We start from the raw sequence: 22,710 nt of genomic DNA, 5'->3' as shown, positions 1-22,710 counted from the left end.
CAACATATTAGAAGTTACAGGATTTGGAAAACTGGAGATATTCTTGAAACTTTATTCTTTCATCTATTTCTATCACCTTTACAGCTTATCCAAAAAGCTTTCTTTCTTGTAACTCAGCCAGCAGTGACAAACCTCCCCCACTGGACCTCCCATCACCATATGGCTCGATGACCTTCCCTCATTTACAGCGAAGCACTGCATGTTTAGTTTAGCAAATCTGCAGCATCAATTTTGACAACAATGATGGATATTTGAAATTACAATGTAATACTTAGCATAGAAAATTCTAATATATGCATAGCTTATTAGTCAAATGTAGAGCCTAAAAAAACCAATTTAAAACACATAACAAAATCACAGTCCCACTCTGCACATACAGAGTACTGAATAAAACTTTTGAGACATTTTAGATTGTAAATGTAGTGCCTTTGGACAATAGATAAAATATTTCAGTAAGCCTAGATACAGACTACTGCGATTATGTTATCAGAGGCTCAGGAAAAAAAAATAAACGCAGGTAGTTTCGCACACTGACTACTACCTAAGGCACAGAGAGTCAAGTGAACTAGATCTTTCCTTCTGTATATTTTCTATTTAATTTGTGTTGGGATATGGAAGTCATCACAAGCTTTATATATGGTAAGAGTAGCACAAAAGAAAGGGAGGCTGAAAATCCCAGCCTCATCCAAGAATGGAACAGCAACCCAGGAATGCAATGAGTACAAACTCTGGGTGTCACTTCATCCTGATGGGAAATCAGATGTGGCTCCTTACACAATAAAAGAGTAGAAGGAACCATGGGTGAACAAAGGCAAGGTTCTGAAGCGAAAAGAATATGCTGCTTGGCAAAGCTGAGTGAGTAGTTCATTTACAGACCATGTCAGAGACAGATCTGAGGTTTTGCGGCTGGCACAGCTGATATTCACCTACATAAATTACATTGCATCTGTATGCACCAGGCATAATGTGCCAGAACTATCCACCACGGCTTTCAGCAGTGCATCGCTCTCCACACCTTGTACCTCTCAGGTGCTGTCAGCACAAGCAAGCACTTAAAAAAGCCAGATCCTCTGCAGGCTAGTTATAGAACTATATGCCCACAGCTATCAATCTTTGGAGCACAGTAACAATCAGCTAAGACACACTTGAGATCTCTGTCAGCTCCAGTAAAAGAGATTCATGTTCTCAGGTCCTGTATATCCTACATATCTTTCTGGAGTCCATAACTAACATATGACTCAAAGTAATACTAAATCCTAAGTGAAGTAATAAAATAGTCTTGAAAGCTAATTTACACAACAGGAAAAAAAAACCCAAACCAAAAAACTCCCAAACAAATAAAAACTTACACCCATTTTCTTATTATTTTTCTACCGCTACGCTAAAAAGCAATGCAGGATGGATGATTACTCTGCCAACTATGAAGCCAAGAGCATCTACCAGCCAACATGTTTCTTTTGAGCTATGTATGGCCTTCACCGCTAAAATAGTAGTGTATAAACACTACCCCCCAAAGTGTAGATCTCAGCATACAATGTTCACTTTAATCTGAGCAGACAATATATAATTCAATACCAGACAGAAAAATAAAATTAAATTTAAAATTTAAGCTATGCTGGCCCACTGGACAGAAGCCATTCAAATAACCTGCTGACAGATCTTGTGTCCACTGAAGCAGTTTGACCACTATAACAGAAAGGAAGATCAGAAAAAGTCAGGAAGAGAGAGATCAATTTTCTTTCTCTAAGAAGAGAAACATTGACAAAGTATTGTCTTTCAACCTAGTCAAGCCTAAGTACATTAAATTCAGGTGTTAAAAATGTAAAGGTGAAGATAAAGCTAAGATCAGTAATTTTTAGAGTTTTCCAGTCAGCCTCTTAAGACTTTCTTTTAAAGGCTTATGCTATGAAAAGCAAAATACCTTCATTCTGTTTCTGTAAAATATGTCTACATATATTCTATTGAACAACAGCAGGTTCAAACTGGGACATTTATATAATCACAAAAGGTACTGTATATCAAGCTGAAAATATTATAATCCCCCCCAGATAGTACTTAGCAGCTAATTAAAAGTCTCAAGAAAGTATTCACTCACGAATGATAGCTGTGACCAAAAGTGACCAAAAGTGTCTGACAAAGAAGGACTTTTGTCCTTTATTTGCAAGTAAGAAAAAAATCCCACACAGCAAACACCAACTCCTTTCCCTCCCACAAGCACATGGCTGAGAGGAGTTCTTCTCAGGTACTCAAAATGCGGAGTCAACATGTGGCTTAAAACCCAGTGACTCAGGTGAGTACTGGCTGAGGTTATCGCATGAGATATTAAGAGAGGAAAAGAGATATGAAGGGTGCTCTATGATAACAGTGTTTTCAGTATAATATGTTATGACTAGGGCAGATTACCTTCCCTTTGACATGCAACATGACCTTCCATTCCCCAGGGTAGCTGCAAAAGTTTCCAGTCTCAGAATAAATTACTCACAGAAGTTGAAGAAGCACCAGGTCCCTAGCTAATGGTGGCAATAACTTGTACTGATGGAGAATTTCTCCTTCAAGGACTGCAACAAATTGTTAGGAAATAGAACCCCACAATCAAGCCTCAAAAGCTATATAGGTTAGTAAGTACTGCCACTAGTTCACAGAATGAGGAGTTTTGTCTCAGTATATTAGTATACTTATTTGCCCAACACTGCATCACTGTAGCTAGTAGGATCATAATTCATCCTAGGTATTCATCCTCTGCAAACCTGGAAATCTATTTAAAGATCTACACAAAAGATACTTATTCTTACTATTTTGTAAACACTTCAACATTTATTTACATCTTGGAAATTAATCAGATCAGAGAAAAAGCATTACGAGACATTTAATTTACTTTGAACAGTGATAAAACTACTCAAATCAATGTTTCCCCTTCAAAACCCATTTACATATGAAGACCATTAATTTGAAAATCTGTTTGTTAATTTACTGGACTAAAAATACCACTGTGATATTTTAGATGAGTTGAAGACATATTCTGGAACTTTGCAGCAGGTTAATTTCAAGGCAACACAACGCACTTTGCTTCACATCCCGAACATAATTCAAGCTATAAACCTCTAGGACACACTGCAGCTTGTACTATGTCTTATGTACTTCATTTGAGCAGTACTGACTTTAAAACATTTTCTTGAGAAAGAAGGACTCTGATGTTATTTAAATAAATAAAAACATTGATTACGAGGGAGGGCACATTTTGATGAATGGCTGAATTGTTTCACAAAGGATTCCATTACTGGTTAAATCCAAAACTTCACAAAACATGATGGCTTGTACCTGCCTATCACCTTCCACTCTCAGTTCCCCTGTTCTTAACTGTGATTAAGAATGCAAATAAATAACAGCATCAGAACCCCCTTCCCCTGTCTATTTAACTCTTTCACTCCTATGCTAACAGTGTGTGCAGAAAAGTATTTAACATTCACTGAATATGTAACCATCAACAGTGGCTATCCACAAGACAAACTGACTTTCGCCAACACCAAGGCTCTGAGGAAACCTGTATCCACATTTCTCCTGCTTATGCAAACGATGTTCACATCATATTTACATCTGCCTGTGACTGCAAATGAGCACTGTGACAACCTGTATGTTTGTTGGAGAAATAAATAATTCCAGTAAATAAAGACTACCATGCAAAAATACCATGTATCCTGTAAGTAAATGCGAGTTTGCAGAAATCACATGCTGTGCAAGAGAAAGATAGAGGCAACTCTGTAAAGACTGACCTCATGGGATACACCAAATTATTCTCATAGCCACTTAAAGTCACAGGACCAAGTTCAATTACGTAACCCTCAATACTATGACAGATTAATCATTGCCAGTGTATCAGAACCGGTTAGAGTTTCAGGGGAAGATTGTCTTTTTTTTAGAAACCCACACACTTTCTCTGGCAGCTGAAATAAGCCAATCTTACTTTTATACAAGTTAATGATTTACAAACAGGCCTTTACTGATTCCAGACTATGATATGCTAGACAAGCACACTCAGAAGGACAGTCATGACCTGGCAATAAAGTTTGCGGAGAATGTGACTATCCCACAAGACATTTTGAATCGCATGCTGATTTGATGTAAAATGTTCATGGAGCTGTATTTATTTAAATACTAGTTTCTTGCAAAGTATATTAAAAAACATGCAGTAAATTATATCAACTTATAAATCAGCATTTCCTAAATTGAAGTTACACATCTTTTGATCTAAGTGCTATTGGATTCAAGGGGGGAGGAGGGGGAGAGGGGGAAGGCCCTGCAATACAACAGAGATTTGTTTGTAATGAGACTTATACTACAATATTAATTGTTCAGTTGTGCATTGTGTCCTGAGAAAACCTTGTAATTTTATGTGGAGATTTGATGAAGAAGAATAGAACAGAATGAAAAGTACAAAAAACGTACGGGAAAAGGCCATTTTCGATAATGCTATTCCAACCAGAATATTGAATAAATGAACGGTGGCATCTTCATTCTTAAGAAAGAACTATCATATCAGTAAGAATCACCAAGGGGATTCTTGGAACATCCTCTGTACTGAGTTCTGAACAAAACAGTCACAGAACAGATGGCTCAAATATTCCCATGCAAGAAAACAAGAAAGTTTTATTTTCATGCCCATTTTTCTTGGAAAAGCAGACAGCCACGAACAATCTAGTACAATGTACTTTCTTTGTCAGCAAACCCCAAAACTGTGGGAAGAGCTTTATCAAAGAGGTAGTTCAGAACGCATTGCTGCTATCCGTTGCTGCTGGAGGTGATTCTCAGTATTGCCTGATTGACTGCAGTTTCTTCTTTTTGCAAAACTACTTTGATTTTTTATTTTTAAATCTGGTTGTCTTCAGAATACTTGAAATACTAGCTGTGTCTATGCCTTGAATAAGTCTTGATGTTGCAAGGTCAGCATCTTTTCATCATGGACAGCATACAGACGAATACAATGAGTAACTAAATGTTATCATAGAATCATAGACTGGTTTGGGTTGGAAGGGACCTTAAAGATCATCTAGTTTCAAACCCCATGCCATGGGCAGGGACACCTTCCACTAGACCAGGTTATGTTAGTTAAAGCCACATTCAAAAGAAAGGAAAGGAGGAGATGAACTAGGAAACAATTGCTACATTATAAAGTGTTTTTCATTTACTAGAAATCACATGCATATGTCTGATTGAAATGAATCAGTGCTAGAGGCAGTATTTTTTCTATTACTCTCATTAGTTCATAAGCAAATTGTACTGGTAATTAAGTCTTACATAAAAAATGTCCCTGTTCTACTGTGCTATACATAGACAGCAAATAATGTCTTGGGTAATAACCACATGATATTTACTCAATTTGGGTGCCTTTACTAGAATAACAAAGTCCATTAATCAGGCTTTTAAGGAAGCCCCCACCCATTTCCCTTCCAACTATAAAACTTCAATTCTTCCAGAACCCCTTATGCCAGGTGGGACTCCAGACTTTCCTTCCAAGTTACTACTATTCAAAACTCTCCTCTGCCAAGAAAAGGAAGTCAAGAAAATTACATCAAAACCAGTGTGTAGTTACCCTTTATTGTTTAGGAAGAGCAAAATTTTACAAGGGTAAAGTGAGTACATTTGGAAAATGACAATCACTGTTGTACCTCGAAATCCAAGAAAGCAACTCCTTATGATCAACAGAACTTTGATGGAATGATTCTCAGTTAGGAAATGTTACTATCAAAAACATCAAAACATTTGTCAAAATGGTTTCCATTTGGTTTAAAATTTCTTTTCAGATGGTATAATGGTTATGTTTCGACATTTTTGGAACAGAATGCTTTAGTTGTCTTTCCAAAATATTTTATGTATAGAATACTGAAGTCAAATGGAAATACTTGAATACTGTCACTCCCAAAGTCTGACATTCCAAAATTATGTTCCTATGCCTCTAGATTTTCCCCAAAAGTGCATGCATTTCCATGTTTTACTACAATTCAGAGTGTAATAATCCTGATGCTTTTCACAGTTCCCATCCTAATCAACAGACTGAACACCATCCAGAGCTCTTGTGCATTCAGATTAACTCTAATAACCCTATTCAAGATAAATGATTCTGATAGAAGAGGTAACAGGTGATTGGTGACAGCCAATATGGCTTCACTGAGGGCAAATTGCGCCTTACAAATTTGGTATTCTTCTGTTACACGGTTACAGTGTTGGTGGATAATGGTAGAGTTACTGACATCATGTACCTGGACTTGTGCTAAGCATTTGACATTGACTCACATCGTATCCTTTGTCTCTAAACTGGAGAGACATGGATTTGATGGATGAAACACTCAGTGGATAAGGAATTGGCTGGATAGTTGCACTCAAAGAGTTGTGGTCAACAGCTTGATGTCCAAGTGGAGACCAGTGATTAGTGGCATCCCTCAGATCGGTGTTGGGACTGGAATCGCTCAACATCTTTGTCAGTGACATGGACAGTGGGATCAAGAGCACCTTTAGCAAGCTTGCCAACACCACTTAGCTGTGTTGTGAGGTCAACATGCTGGAGGGAAGGGATGCCATCCAGAGGTACCTTAGTGGGATGGAAAGGGGGGCCCATGCAAAACTCACGAAGTTCAACAAGGCCAAGTGCAAGGTCATGCACCAGGGTCAGGCTAATCTCAAGCACAGCTACATGTGGAGCAAAGAACAGACTGAGAGCACCCATGAGAAGGATGTGGGGGGTCTTGGTTGATTAAAAGCTCAACATAACCTGGCAGTATTGCAGCCCAGAAAGCCAACCATATGCTGGGCTGCATCAAAAGCAGCATGGCCAGCAGGCTGAGGGAGGTGACTCTCCCTCTCTATTCTGCTCTCATCAGATCCCCACCTGAAGTAGTGCATGCAGCAATGGGGCTCCCAACACAAACCGGACATGGAGCTGTTGGAGCAAGTCCAGAGGAGTGCCACAATGATGATGAGTGAGCTGGAGCATCTCTCCTGTGAGGATAGGCAGAGAGACTTGGAGTGGCTCAGCATGAAGAAGCAAAGGCTTCAGGGAGACCATGCAGCAGCCTTGCAGTATCTAAAGATGGGCCTACAAGAAAGCTGGACAGGAACTTTTTTACAAAGAAATTTAATGAATAAGACAAGGCTTTAAACTGAAAGAGGGTAGATTTAGATTACATATAAGAGGCTCTTTACTGTGAGAGTGATAGGGGGCACTGGAACAGGCTGCCCAGAGAAGCTGTGGCTGCTCCATCCCTGGGCAGCCAGGCTGTAGAGGGCTTTGAGCAACCTGGTCTATTGGAATGTGTCCCTGCCTGTGGCAGGGGAGTTGGAACTGGATATCTTTTAAGGTCTCTTCCAACTCAAGCCATTCTATAATTCTGTGCATAAAAGACCATAAAATAACATAATAGCAAAATATCTGCATAGTATGTGGTCAGTGAAATGGCCAAGAGTTATCTCCCCAGAGAAAGAGGTATTAATAAGGCCAATCACAAAGCTGTGTGAATGCTTTACAATACTGATCAGCAAAGGTGCAGTACCTGTTTGCCCATTATTTGGGGTCATGCAGTTGCCAGACCAAACCAAGCATCTACAACGGTGTAGAATGGAAACCATCCTGCACCCCAGGCTCAGGAACACCACAGCTGCTTGCAGCCCTGACTTTTTTATAGTTTTCAAGTAGATTACAGAGATAGCCATTTACTCACGTGGAAAATTAACTCAAAACCTCCTAAAGTTTATTATCACTCAGAACACAGCCAACAATGACATAGAGAGAAGGAAAATAAGTTACCTGTTTTCTTTGCTCAGCCAAGGAAAAACAGACCTCATAGAGCTGCAGTTAAGTCACCTTACTTTACAAATAAGTCAGACAGCTGTATTGGCCAAAACTGACATTTTCATTTTTTCCTGTGTTTCTTATGTCAGGGACGAACTAGCACTTCAGACAGAGCACAGTACTTTCTATAACATGGCACGCCTTTGTTTCCTCATGGTTTTGGACTATTTTTTTAAAATCGCCATTTAGTCTCACTTTTCCTTCCTAGCACATAGAAACATACCAAAAACTGACTGGGCTGGCAGATCTTGTCAATCATAAACTTCGTTAGGGAAGCCAGTAAGAAAAAGGCTTATTCAGCTTGGATAACTATCACATGTAAAATTGTAACATGGTTGTTAAATCACCGAAGTGATATGCAAAGTATTAAAGTGACTAAAGAAGGAAGAGAAAGAAACCCAGATTTGAAAAGGTGCTGGGTTTTTTCCCCTAAATTTTACTTAAGTTACTTGGTGTGAATTATGTGACATATGCAAATAAACTGCACTGTCCCAGCTCCTCACCTTAGCCTAAGAAGTTGATCAGCACACTTATTATTTGATCAAGACTTAAATTTGGGTAGCAGTTAGCAAGTAGTCTCAAAATGGAAAACACTGACAGCAGTGGAACAGCAACAGAAACAATGAGAAATGGTACATTGCTAAACCAGACCCCTTGTCCAAAACAGTTGTTTATTTTTGTGTTTAATCAGCAGTAACTATCTATCTTTACGTAACAGCAGCTGGCATTTAACATAGTTCCTTTTTCCATTTTCCTGTTTCCAAAAAGCAGACTAAATCTTGCACGCACAGCCATAACCAGCTGAAATATTTTCTTTAGCACAGATCAGCTTATTTATGTGTATCAGTAAGAGTTACCACATCTACACACAGGGAATCCATGCTAAATTTAATGACAGTGACCATGAAAAAAACTTTTTTCAGGCTAATGGGAGTAACAACTCATGGCCACAAAGAAAAAAAAAAAACACAAAACCCAAGCATTTTAGTTGTTAGCATTGTTTTTTACTCTGATTTCATGCATGCAGAAGACCTCAAATTGTAAAAATGTAAGTTCTGTTAAAACTTTGTCTCACCAAACTTTTATTCTGTAAATTCAGATATTAAGCTTAATGCCAAAACATCGGAATTGCGAACCTTCCCCCCCAAATGAACAGCTTTAATGCTAAAAGACTGAACACGCCTTAAGAACATGCTCTGCCCTGTATAGCAGAATCCCTGAATTTTAACTTCCCAAACTTTCATTCAGAATGCAAAAGCAACATTTCTCACAAGGACCTTAAGATTTTTAAAATGAAGATTTTCTATACATAAAATCTTTCAAAGACTAAACCATGAAACATAAAATCCATATGCAGTTCAACAAAGACAAGCACAAGATCCTGCACCTGGGAGGACATAAACAAGGAGCCCAGCACAGGCTAGGATCTGTGTGGCTGGGGAGCAGCCTTGCCAAGAGATCTGGGGGCCCTGATGGACAAGCAGCTGAAAATGAGCCAGCAGTGTGCCACTGCATCAATGAAGGCAAATCAGATCCTGGTCTGCATCGACAGGGCCATTACTAGCAGAAATGGGATCACCACACTCAGCACTTCTCAAGTTGCACCTGGACTGCTGAGTTCTGGTCCACACAATTCAAGAAAGATGTGGACAGACTGGAGGTCCAAGGGAGGGCCACAAGAGTTAACTCTTTTCTAACTGGAGGAAGCTTGGGGCTGGGAGGGAGAGGGGGAGGAATCTCATCATGGCTTCCCAGTAATTAAAAGGCAGCCACAAAGAGTATGGAGGCTGTCTCTTCACAAGGAACCACATGGATAATACAAGGGGTAACAAGTACAAGTTACACTAGGAGAGGTTTCATCTGGGCATAAGAAAAAAAATCTTTGCCAGTGAGAACAATCAACCACTGGAACAACCTCCTCAGGGACATGGAGGCCATGCTAGAGCCCTGATCACTGGAGGTTTTCAAGATGCAACTGGACAGGGTCCTAGATAATCTCAACCATCCTTTTCCCACAAAAGGCTGGGCAAGATGATCTTTGGAGGTCCCTTCCAAGCCGGGCTGTTCTACAGCTGTATGTTCTATGACTCCCTAAAATCACATCAACAACTGTATTACTCAAAGCAGGAAAAGCAACTGACACTGAAATAAACCAATTGCTGAGGTTTGTTCTTAGGTTAGAGATTTGCAAAAATCAGATTTACTAGTTTTAAAATCTTGAAGGACATGTCTCAGACGAAACTGCATGCATTCCATTAACTTATTTCCAATGCAAAACCTGTTTTGATAGTTATCCTTCCCTGATTCTTCTATATTCTCGGTAGTTTTATTAATCATATATTGTACATTCTAACTGAAAAAAAAAAATTCCATTAAAATGCAATTTGCAAAGACAAGACATATAGAATCTTAGAATGGTTAGGGCTGGAAAGGACCTTAAGATCATCTAGTTCCAACTCCTATGTAGTTGATTTATATATATATGATTTATAGTTTTATAAATAAAACCCACAACATTCACCAGTTAATAGAGTACATAATGGATAACTGGAATAAATATAAAATAAATCAAGAAATACCTTTTAAAACCATATTAATTATTTTCAGAAAAATTCCAGAGAGATTTACCACACCTGACATTGCTCATAACTATAGGAAATCAAAGAACTGGAGAGGAGACCAGCCAAAAGCATGTCATACAATGTTTCCCAGAACCTTCTAGCCAGTGTCAGTTTCTTTATAGGCCAAGGACAGGCTGGGGACCTGATAATCATAGTAATGTTTTTTAGCTGGAATCTCTGGAGCTTACCTACTTGAAGTAGGCCTACCCATATGTCAGCCATGGTGCTGTTTGGTTAAACTTGTCATGAAGCCAACAAAAATGGAGATATCAAAAATCTCTCTGGGTGACCTGCTGCAGTCCTGTGCTCTCTTTTAGAAAAAACCCTCTTTGACTATATTCCCATGTTGTGACCACCGAGCTTCAGTCATGTTAAGCAAACAAGAAACTTGTAAATTCAATTACCATCATTTGCAACCAGATGTTTTAACAGCTTTCACAAGTTTATAAATTCTTTTGTTTTCTGTACCAACTCCCCCCCCAACATAAAGCCATCATTTAAATAACAAATTTTATTCTATTTAGAAACTATCCCTTAAATCAATTTAGGTTAGACTGCAATCCAACATGTAAAACATCAGTGGATCTACTTTTTGTCAGCCAAGCTGAAGAAAACAGTACACTTGAAAAACCATCTTTGGACTCAAAACTTAACATCTTCCCTCTTTGCTTATTGCTTTTGCTCCAGTACAAATCACTCTTCCTTCCTCAGACAGTCTGCATGGGTAATAAGGCAGAAGGGCAGACATGAAATTACTAGCAGTCTACTAAATTCTCTCTCCCTGCTGTTAAAACCTGGCCCACACATCTGGACCTCCAAACACTCCATAATGTTTACTGCAGGGCTTTGGAGATGTTCCTGTGTGGTGTTATTCTGAAGGCTGTAAGTGGTAACCTCAGTTACTTCAAGAAATTAACTTTATTCTTCATAGTTACAGCATTAAAAGTTCTTTTGGATGGTAAAAATAAATACTAGACACTACCAGATGATATATACATTGTATTTACTAGGAAAGTCACAAAACAAAAATATTGATTTTTCCATCACAATCTATATGTACACATTTAAGAGAAAATGCACAGCAAGCAAATAAGGGTACAGCAACCATCTGATCATACTCCAGATGCACACCACTTACAAATCCATACTGCTTGCACTAATAAAACATCCTGAAATTCTTTAACTGAAATAATGAATCAATAAGATGAATCTTCAAAACCTTCTACTTTACCACAAATTGGCTCTTTACAAAAGCATTCAGCTTACTCCAGGGTATTACCATATCATATTAGAGCAGCCCTGAGGACACGCTTATCTTCGCATAGAAGCAGTCAGCGAACTGTCAGTTTTAGCTATGGGTGTGGCATAAACACTAAGGCAGACCTGCTGTTATGGTCCCATCAGATCTCTACATATAATAGCTGGTGGTCATTTCTTGCTAGAAACTGCTATTGCTTTTAGTGGACACAAATGTGTAATGTGTACACATGGCAAGACTTTAAATAGTTGCTGATTTCACAATATTTAAGGACAGGCTCAAAAACTGAGATATCTCTATTAAGGAAAGGGAAAACTTGCACTATGATACGGAGTCAAAAAACCCCCAGATATCCAAGGTAAACACCTATCTAATTATTTCTATCCTTTAAAATTTGCTAGTATAAAAACACTAAAAGAAACAGAACAAAAAGTTTTATATTGTGTTAGGCAGAAAAGTCATTGATGCCCCTCTTACTGTGTGATAGCCCTGCCTTTCAGCTGCATGCCAAAATTTCCACACAGCCAAGGCCTGTGAGGTATATATTTTGGGGGGAGCCAGGAGTGGGGGACTGGGCTCTGGGTATGGTCTAGGGGCTGGGCAAAGGTGGGGGGTCCACATATGGTCTGTGCGGCTGGTGCCACCACTCTAAGGCTTGCTTCCTCCCACTCCTGTGGACTCAGTTTCCTCTCTGATCACTCCCCAGCACAAACTCATTGCTGCGGCCCAGAAAGGAGCTACATTCAGCTGTCCACCAACTGCACGTTTCAGGCATCAAGCCATCCCCATTACATACAATCCTCTGTTTGCTAGCCAGAATAACAGCAAAGATCGGGGAATATCTTGATAGTATCGGAACAAGATCCACACATGTGCTGCTGCATGGAGTTTGCAATGAAGGTTTATTAGCTCCAGCTAAGTTTCATCCCCACAGCCTTTCTTCTCATAGCATTACCTCACACAAGGTCTGAGAAATACTTATGCCTTGAAGAGTGTATAGCTCACCATGGTTATTCAAAGGCTTCTGTATTCAATTCTTGCCAGGCTGGAGATGAATCACAGCAAAGATAGCTCACATGTCTCTGCCTCTGGTCTAACTGAGCAGTCAAGTGAGTAAACTACCAGTGGGTAATGCAATTTTGCCAGTGCTGGTGGGAAGCACCCCTGTGAATGCAGCAGATACCTAACGGAGACCAGGCCTAAGCCTGCAGCACGCAGGCAGGAATATCCTTTGCCAAAACCAGGTCTTTCACCAACAGCCATGAAGGCAGCCAGCCACACAGTACAGCATCGTGTGTGGCAGGACAAGTGAACTCTGCAACCTCATCGCACACAGCATATGGTGCCAGGGTCTGGCTGGGAACCCAACCTCCTCCAGCACAACCAGGGCTCAAACCTGGCTCCGTTTCTCCCCTGACGGAAGGGCAGCATTCAGACCAGGCAAGAAATTTTTAGTTAGGAACAACCCCGGTCTTATCGCTTCCTCCTATGGTAGGGCCAGTCTATAACCCGGTGTTTCTGAGGCAGCCCGGGGCCAGCCACAGGGACCAGGGTCTGACCGCTCCCTGAGCCCCAGAGCAGGGCTCAGGCCACGGCCCGGGCACGCTGTCGCTCCTGCGGCTAGGGCACAACTCTACGGGGAGGTCACGACTCCCCTGCGCCCGCCAAAACCGAGCCCCTCATGCCCATCCCCAAGCGACGCTGGCATTCCCCGCCCCAATTACCCCCACGCCTCCGCGGGGAGAAACGGAGCCATCCTCGCCCAGGCCACAAGCGCACCTGTAATTGTAGCTGCTGAAGCGCTGGCTCTCCCGCAGCAGCGCCCGGTACAACCGCAGCACCTGGGCCCTGCTGGACGCTGCCATGTTGCCGACACCAGGTGGGTCCTCCCGCGGCGAGGCCCCTTTCCCCGCCCGTAGCGCCCGAGGCCGTGCCGGCCTCCAGAGCCGCCTACCGGCACCCGCTCCGGCCTCTCTGCGCGCCTCAGCGGCGGGCAGGCAGGGGAGGCGGCAACCGCGGCGGCAGGAGCGGTAGCGCACGGCGTGGCGGTGAGTGGCGGAGCGAAGGAGAGCAGGGGCCGCGGCTCGGCCTGGGCCCAGCGACAGGACTGGGGCGGGGCCGAGCGAGGCCGCAGCTTGAGCGCCGCAGAGGGGGAGGAAACTCTTCCCCGGTTGGGGCAGCTCTGGGGGATGGCGGGCGGCCTTTCTGCGCCTTAGGCTCGGGGCCGGTCTTGCCGGCTCAGTCGTGCCCGGGGCTGCCGGGCCTACGTGCCTTCAGGTCCGGCGCGGGGTTGTTGCTTAAGCTCGGTTTATCCTGAAGCGCCACCACTACTTCTCCGCGGGGGATCCTGTCAGGCTCGGTCGGTACTGCGAATGGCCCAAAGGCTGGCAGGACAGGAGGGCCTAAGAGATAACGAAAGCAAAAGTAGCGTTCAAATAAACTAGCCGGTGATAGCAAGCTAGTTATGTGCACCCATACGCATTTTATTGGTGTGTTGCATGATGAGGTGGATGCTGGCCAGGTGGGGTTGATGTAGGGCCTGGAAACGAGCAACAGGTGATGGGTGTTTGGCAGTTGCATCAAAATTATGGAGTTTGCAGTGAATGTTCACCAGTGCTAGTGCATCAGGGCCTGGTGTGCTGTAACTGTATGTGAGTTGTGTTGCTCTCAGTATCCTGGTTTAAGCTGGATTCTGTTATTTAAGTTGGCCTGTGTATAGTTCGGGTACTGGTTAAGTTATGAGTATGTGAAGGTTGACAAGCATTTCCTGTCCCTGGGCTTTTGTTTTCAATATGAAATTTCCATTTATTTTTAGAGTTTGTGATTTTTCTTACTATTTTTCTACAGCTCTGAGGAATGACCATATGGGTTTTACCAGTGCCCTCCCCCAAGTTTCCCTATTTGTGTAGGTGTTCAGAAGCTGGATAACTGTGTTGAACTTCAGGTGAATTTCACACACAGACCTATGTGTCTTGAAACTGTCCTTGAAAAAGGAGATACCCAGGCAAGAATCAGTGTACACATTGCCTATGCATCATACAGGCCACAGAACAGCAGGCTACCTGAACTATTTAAAAACTAAGTTCTGCTTGTCTGTTTGCTAAATCTTTGGCTTTTATTCTTCTTTGCTGTGAGGCTGGTAGGCTCTTTTTCTACTTAAGCACTTCTTTTATTGGTTATACCAGAAGCATCCTGATCCTTTTGTTGCTGGAAACAGCATGTACCATATACCTAGCATCCTCTTCTGCTGAAAGTTTTGCTACTGCAGAATAAACTTGATTTTGTAACTTACAGGTATGATGCCTAAGCTGTATTTAATGTGGATTTTTAAATATTAACAATAATATGACTTATTTACAATCATTACAGGCTTAATACTTTCTCTATGGTATGTTTTGTGTATAGTAGATATTTGTATACGCATGTGTCAGGCAAAAGTGTGTCAGTTGCTGCTACTAGTGGAGCTTATATGATTGTATATGTACTTTGAGTATTATTTGTGTTAGTTGTACATCTGATGCAATTTACAGTTGTAAATAGTTGTAAATATTTACTATGTAAATAGCATGGACACACATGGATTTATCTCAAATTCATCTTTATTGGTATGCTATGTTTTAGCACCCTTGTTAGGCTTCTGGAAGTGGAGATTTTCTGTACATGGCAAATTTCTTAGGTATTCTCTTGATCAAAATGAAAATGTGAAATGTTAGAGGAAGTGTTGCATTTTGAGGAAAAATGTATGTGACTGAGACACTGATAAGCACCAGGCTTTTGAGGCTTTCCCTTGTAAGTTACAAAGCAATGTGGTTTGGGCTAGCTTTTAGCATTCAGGAAACCCATACAGAAAAATATAAGTCAAGCATACTCGTTAGTTGCCTGTGGGACCAGCCAGATTGTAGCCTAAGCCATATTGCTGACACATCTTGCCATGCTAGAAGTGGAGTTTCTTTGAGGTGCTCATTCTCCCCATCTTTGCAGCTATTGGTGGCTGGGTTGCTTAATATGTGTTAAAGCAGAACTCTTGCGGGGTTCTGAAAAGCAGCAGAGGCAACTCTACTCGTTTTGATCATAGGCTTCAGACAGCTTAAAAGTCACGGGTCTGTCATGTACAGAGCAAAACTTAGCCTTGAGAGTTCAGCAAAGTTGCATTAAATCACTCTGTAGATGAGCATGGCAGTTAGTCCATCTAATTTTATAACAGCCCTCTTTATTATTGTGAGAAGTGATGCGCCAGTCCTCAGCTCTAAAAGATGAGAGAGTAATTGGGAAAAACACAAAACGCATTAGGCAAATTTTGTTTACAAGAACACCATTAATTTAGTATTTGTAAAGTAATTATGAATTTTGAAATAGCTGCAGATGCTAATCCTGTTCCTGAATCTCTGTGACTATTTTTGCAGTTTTATATGGTTCTTTTTAAGATAACTATTTTTTTTCCTCTCAAAGAAGCATGGAAACCTAAGTTTAGAATAGGCAATAAACACATGCACTGTACAACCAAATGAAAAGTAAACATACCCAAGGAAAAAAGTAATTCCTCTTGTTTTCCTTCCCTGGCCTAACCTTCATTACATTAAAACTCAAGGAGGCAAGAACAAGACTGGTGTGAAAGGGAACAGCTGTTATATTCTCCAATACATATTGGATGTTTTGTCGTACGCTGGCGAATTGTTCCTTGTAGTACACTATTTCAGCTTTATGATGTGGCACTTACCAGGAAAGCACGTGCTCTCTTAGTGTTATGCTGCTGTTCATGTTCATTATTTTGCTTTGGGGGTCAGGATGATAATTGATTGTTGTGATAGTATCATCTCTTCTAACTATTGTTTTCTAATTTCTGAAAGCATGCTAACTTTTGCCTTCTGCTGTGTGTGGTTTCTCTGTTGTCTTTTCTGCTCTTAGGTATTGATGGACAGTGTTGTGCACAGTGAGATCCTACATAGTGTAGAGTAGGACCTTTAAAATAAGGGCTATAAATCAAGAAAACTTGTGGACTTCAGTCGCAGATGTAACAAACTATAATTTAACAATGCTCTATAGGGAGTAATACTTCCATAGTATGAAAAGGAGGCCTTGAATAACTCTGGTTTAAAAAAAAAAAAAAAAAAAGTACTTATTTGGTTGCCCTATAGCACGGAATATTTTTAAGCAGAAGGAGAAATTCACGTGTTTCAGATTCAGCTGTGCTCCTAAATTATTTGTCCATTTTGGACAATTCTGCCTCAGAGTTTAGAGAGAACAAAAAAAAAAAAAAGGGGGAACAAACTCCACTGTCAGCTGTTTTTTTTGTGAGTTACCCCATCTCTTTCCAATCTGAATTGCAGAATGTTGTGTATTGTTTAAAGTAGGACTGTAGAAATAGTAATAATAGGGGATCAAACCCCCTAACTGGTAGTGGGTTTTCTGTTGTAATACAGAAATAATAGGGGAATACCTGTTTTACCAGTGCTTCTAAATCTTTGCTGGTTCATGATCTCTCATGCTGCAGGCATTGAACTGAGCGAAACACTGAATTTTGTTTTCCTTACTGGCCTCAGTTCTAATCTTCTAATTTCCTGGAGCCATGTGGAACACTGGAGGACTTCATGGCCATCATGCTGCCTGCTAAATACGTATCATGTTAAGCAGCTGGACAGTTCAGCAATCATGGATAACTTCTGGATCAGTGACACACAATGTTGATACATAACATACTGATTGTGAAAGATGTTGATAATGGACATATTTCAAAGTGGACTCCGAAATGCCTGAAATAAAAATGCTGTAAGACCCCAAAATTGAAAGGATAATTTTGTGTTACAGCAATAGGCAAAAGAGAGAGAAGAAGTAATAGAGGATTAAAGTTACAAATAACACTTAAAAGTTTGGTGTGTAATAGTCAAATTAAATGTGAATGATGCTTCTAACCTTAATGCTGTTGAAATTCAAGGTATTTTCAAGACAAGAATTCAACAAGAAATGAATGTTTTTTTGCTATGTGATTGTTATACTAAAATCTTACTAGGAAACCTAATCATGAGAGTGGGAAGGACAGGGTTTATCAAATGTTCTTGTCCATGACCTCATCAATTCAGAAAGGCTTTTTTTGCTGCACTTACTACTAAATTGTATCTAATTTAGTCTTAAATAAATTCCTCTTTTGTGTGGAAAAAAATATTTTACTTTATATGGTGTCTTGCTGTTGTTTTCTGATGCTAAGCCTACGCCACCCTCTTCGCTAAGTTCATCCTGCTCTTTCATTTAAGCCCCTGAGAGTCACTCTGTGTAATTCCTCTTGTCTCCTCTGTGATTTGCACTATCGTATTTCTCAATAGCTGTCATCCAACTAGCCTTATTTAGTTATTTTGAACTTTTTTTGCTTCCTTTTTTTATAGATATTGCAATTTTTAGCTTAGAAAGCAAACATAGCTGTAAAACGTGGAGTGATACTGTGTTTAAGAGCAACTGAGAATCTCTTTTTAGCCACTCCTGTGTCTTCTTCGTTGACTTGTGATTTCGCATTTGCCAGGTTTGTTAAAAATGGTACTGCCAACCTTTCTAGTTAGAGGATGATTGCGTCCAAGATGTCTTGCTAGAGCAAATTTCTTTCTTCTCTTGAATTTATTTTTATGTTATGTGTGAATGTACATGTGAATAGGTATAAAAGCATGCACACAGTCATGTCATAGTGGTGAAGGCCATGCTGTTCACCCCATATTCTTTGTGCTGCACCGCATGCATAGCTAACGCAGTGCTGTGGGTTCTTTTTCTGGTTACCCAGTCCCATATTCCAGGTTTGAGAAATCAGAGGCAGCCTGCTGTTTGGGTGCATCTCAGTTTCTCTCCTGCTCCCTGCATTATGGACATTGGCCCTCATGTCAAATGATACTAGGGGCTAGCTCCACTCAAGTCATGGGCTATTGCTTACATCCTTCCCTGAAAATCCACTTCACTAAGCAATTTTTTATAAATTCTTGTTGTGTGATTATCTTCTGGAAACAATTCCTAGAGCGAAGTATCAGTGGAAGTAGGATGTCGGTGTAAGGTAGAGTGAAGCTGATGTAAGAAAACATGTTATCTGAGATGAAATAAAAGTGGAAAGCATTTTTATAAGATGCTGACAAGGAGTTACTGGGGAAGGGTGTGACTTCTGAGCATGAGATGTGTGGAAAACACTAATATTTTATTTTTTCTTAAGAGAAAGGTTAAGCAAAACTGTGATTTACAATGGATGTGTAAAGGAGCAAGGATTAAGTGGATTGTAAGTTTAGTTTTCTGAATGTGTGATGAGTGGAGGGGGAATATGATTTTTCCACTTTTAATGCAGTTTCATTTTTTATGTTGCTGTGCATCCATATGCTACTTGGTTCTGGTAGCTTGGACTTTGGTCCAGAAAAAAAATCCAACAATTTAAATATGAAGCTGAAGCAAGGAAATCTAAGGAGAGTATTTCTGGAGAGGAAGGGAAACTATGGGACAATGTTTTCATTTAAATGAGGAAAACAGCATACCCATATTAGTGAATAGTAGTAATGGAAGAGTTAAAGGTAACTTAATTTTGCATGATCCTTGACATGTTTGAGCTTTCATCTTGTATCACTGTCAGTTTTATCTCTCCAGACCTCTGGTCAGCATTCATGATAATGCATTAGGGATGTATTTCTAAATATATCATGCTTCTGGTGCATTCGTAAGATCAGATGAATTGTCAGTATTTCCTTACATGCCTTCACACTTCTAGACAGAACCTTCTATTTCTGTTTAAGTTTTTTATGTCTGGAGTGACTGTGCCAAAATTTGTCTTTCAGCCAGTCCCTGAAGAGAAGAAACAAAGCACTGACTAAAGCTAATGGACAAAGGAAGCTGAGCTGAGGAAAGATTACCTCTGCTTGTGGGTAAGTAATTATAAATAAATGTGGCTTTCTAAATCTTTGACACCAGCACTGTCAGGTAGTCGATGACTGCCTTTCAGCTAGTAACACATTTTCAGTCTTTCTCCATTTTAATCAATAATAAAACCAAATCTTCCTTCATCTTCACCAACTTTGAGACAGGTATACTATGTATGCTAATTATATAACTTTGCTTTCCATATAGAGTTCATGCATTTCCTTACTCCTAAAACAAAATAACGAGACCTGAGATATAAAGATAGGTAGATAATAATAATAGGTAGATAGGTAGAAGATTATAATCTTCTAAAGTGCAAATTCAGAAGGACAAATTCTGTTATCTTTAAACAGGGTAAGTTTAGATTGGATATAAGGAAGAAGTTCTTTACTGTAAGAGCGGTGAGGCACTGGAATGGGTTGCCCAAGGAAGTTGTGAATGCTCCATCCCTGGCGGTGTTCAAGTCCAGGTTGGACAGAGCCTTGGGTGACATGGTTTAGTGTGGGGTGTCCCTGCCCATGGCAGGGAGGTTGGAACTAGATGATCTCAAGGTCCTTTCCAACTCTAACTATTCTATGATTCTGTGATTCTGTATTGATTTTTTTTTTTTTTAATATAATCCCTTTGAAATCTGTCCCAACTACCTTAACAATAAATTGCTGTTCAGTGTAAAAACAGGTGACAGAATTAGGTTCTCCTTACTTTACAAAGCACTTATAGCTGATGCAAGGTAGAATCCAGCATAGGATGCTCTGCTGAATGGACAGCGAGCTCTTGGGAGAGGCAATAGGTACGGCCTTACAGATCCATCTGTTAACCTTTCAGTCTCATGTTCCTGACCCCGTAGCAGAATAAGCTAAAGGCAATGTGTATCCATGTCTCTTCATAAAGTTTTGTATCTTATCTCAAACTGGGGATGAGAATGGATTTAGGTGGGGATACAGACCTATGAAGTTGAGCTGCCAGCTCTCCTATAGGAATGGATTTAACATCCTGCAGAAAAGCAGGAAAGTGAATTGAGGGAAGAAACAGTTTAAAGTACTGTTCTGGGAAAATAAATGAGAGTTCATCTGTTTGGAGTGCTGAATTAAGTATCTCCCTGTTCTAAACTTTCTGTAATTAGCTTTTTCAAGTATGCTTTGTAGCCTAGGATCAGTTTTGCTTTTTTTGTGTTCTGTTTTTGGGGATTTTTTTTTCCCCAGGCACTATATGTGCTTTGTTTTCTTCATTTTTTTTTTATGCAGGTGATTTTAATAATTGAATAATTGTTGCCTTTTTTTTGGAAATGATTCTTGATGAAGTATGTGTGCTGCATCTAAAATGGAGAAAAACAGATAAACAGAGCAGATTATCAGGGTCCTTATGGAGATTTCGTGGTGCTTCTAATTTTTTTTAATATGATTTCAAGGTTGATTTGACTTTCAAGCCAGTGTTCAAGATCTTCATTGACAGTGTTCTTACTTCTGAGAGTATTAGCGTAATCTTTTCATTGTCGTGTTTAGTTCGGCTGCAAACATAGCTTTTTTTGAATTTATTTTTTTTTAACTTTGATTTTATTATACTTATTACTTTCAAGGTGAAAAATTGCATAGTGCATTACCCCAGCTCTTCCCTTGGGGAGATAATAGTTTAAAATAGACAAATATGGTGTTGTACATGTAAAATTATGAGATACTGAAGAGGTAATTAAATATCAGATCTGTATAGGGTTGTTGAAGTTAGAAAAGCTACTTGCTTTTTATGTTGGCACACTAGCTTTGTGAACTTTCATGGAAGAAAGTTGTTCTAAACAGGTAGAGATGTTACTTGATAAAGGTAAACAGAAGAAAGATGGTAGGAGTTTCAGTCTTTTTCTGACACCTCTCTCTTTCTTTTTGGGCTTTCCTTTCTGTCCCTCTCCCTTCCTGCACAGGCTGTGGTTCTTATTCCCTCACCCCTCCACTCCCAATATATGTCAAGATGATGATGCCATTTTTTTTCAGTTTTCTTGTGGTAGGTTATATTCTTAATGTAATATTCATTCTACAGACAATAAACTATGCTGGATAGGTAAAGACTTGAACTAAGTATGTGGGAAAACCATGCTTATACTAATTTCTTTTATTAGGATCCCAGTGCTGTTTTCTTACGTAACTTTTTTTATAAACACCATTTCAGAGATATTGCGGGTTCTACCAAATCCTATTTCCTCACCTGATATTAGGAGTTCATTTGACCCCAGTGTCCCTTACTGCTGTCATTCCAGACCTTGAGTGACAGAGCCTGCTGGGCCTGTTGTGGAACTTTCAGCATGTTGTGAAGTGCAATTCTACAAATCATTTTAAAGAACAAAAAAAAAGCAATTATTATGTCTTTGATTCTCTTAGCACATCATTAACATGGCATTAACCAAAATTTTTGTCGTATGTGACCTTGAGCTATAATAACACCTTATTCTTCATTAATAATAAAGATTTGATTCTTCATTTTATGGTCTTTTTAATTCCCCTATGTATAGCTTCTTCCACCCAGTCAATGTGCATATCTTGGCTCAAAATGCAAGATGAGAGAATGTTGCCTTTGTTGTTTAAAGACTGGATGGAGAAATTCTTCTGTGTTCCATAGTTTGAAATGTGTGTATGCTGAGCTCTGTTAAAGCTTTCTTTCACTGAGGCTTGCTCTGAGGGAAGCATGACTTTAAAGTATACGGCTTTCTCAAGGCCTTTTAAACAAAGGTTTTCTTCTGTTCTTTATGCTGTGCTTTATCTGGAGTAAGTATATTAGCATTAACAAGCCTTATAGGAGGCGTTACCTGGTAACATTAAACAAAAAAGCATGAAGATGCTTGGGAGCCTGTTATCCTACAAGCCATGGCCCCAAATATATTGTATTTTCTAACATTAATGGCTAAGAAAGAAGTTAGTGATAGTAGTCTTGTTCTTTTCACTCTTAACACTCTCAAACTTTTTTAGCATGTGATAGCAGGACTTGACAGAGACACAATTCAAACCTATAATTTTAATTCATAATCTCCTTGTTTTGCTTGCCACAGAATATCTTGGAAGTAGCTCTTTTTTGAGAAGCTGTAGATGTCAGTGCCTCTTGAACGTCGTAAAGCTTGAAGTGTTCAGACGTATGCC

At 39.9% G+C, this 22,710-nt stretch overlaps 2 protein-coding genes across 8 annotated transcripts in view; one reads left to right on the top strand and one right to left on the bottom strand.

Annotated features, from left to right (window-relative positions):
- LYRM4 (LYR motif containing 4) overlaps nt 1–13,947 on the bottom strand; it is a 96,004-nt gene extending 82,057 nt beyond the window's left edge. Inside the window, exon 1 of the mRNA XM_080610985.1 lies at nt 13,499–13,947. Within this exon, the coding sequence (XP_080467111.1) occupies nt 13,499–13,584 (86 nt within the window). The 5' untranslated portion in view covers nt 13,585–13,947. The remainder of the gene's footprint in view (nt 1–13,498) is intronic.
- The window catches only part of FARS2 (phenylalanyl-tRNA synthetase 2, mitochondrial), a 259,126-nt gene continuing 249,890 nt past the window's right edge, over nt 13,475–22,710 (top strand). For 3 of the 7 annotated variants that reach the window (XM_080610977.1, XM_080610982.1, XM_080610983.1), the window contains exons 1-2: nt 13,475–13,598; nt 19,510–19,596. The gene's annotated coding sequence lies outside the window, so the exon portion shown is untranslated. Of the gene's footprint in view, nt 13,599–13,726; nt 13,768–13,842; nt 14,079–14,566; nt 14,664–19,509; nt 19,597–22,710 lie in introns of those variants that run through there. The other 4 variants (XM_080610979.1, XM_080610978.1, XM_080610981.1 and 1 more) reach the window with 4 other exon arrangements.

Source organism: Psittacula echo (assembly GCF_963264785.1).
Source record: "Psittacula echo genome assembly, chromosome: 2".
Lineage (NCBI taxonomy): Eukaryota > Metazoa > Chordata > Aves > Psittaciformes > Psittacidae > Psittacula > Psittacula echo.
Note: the sequence above shows the minus strand (reverse complement) of the source record. Positions and strands in the feature narration are given on the sequence as shown.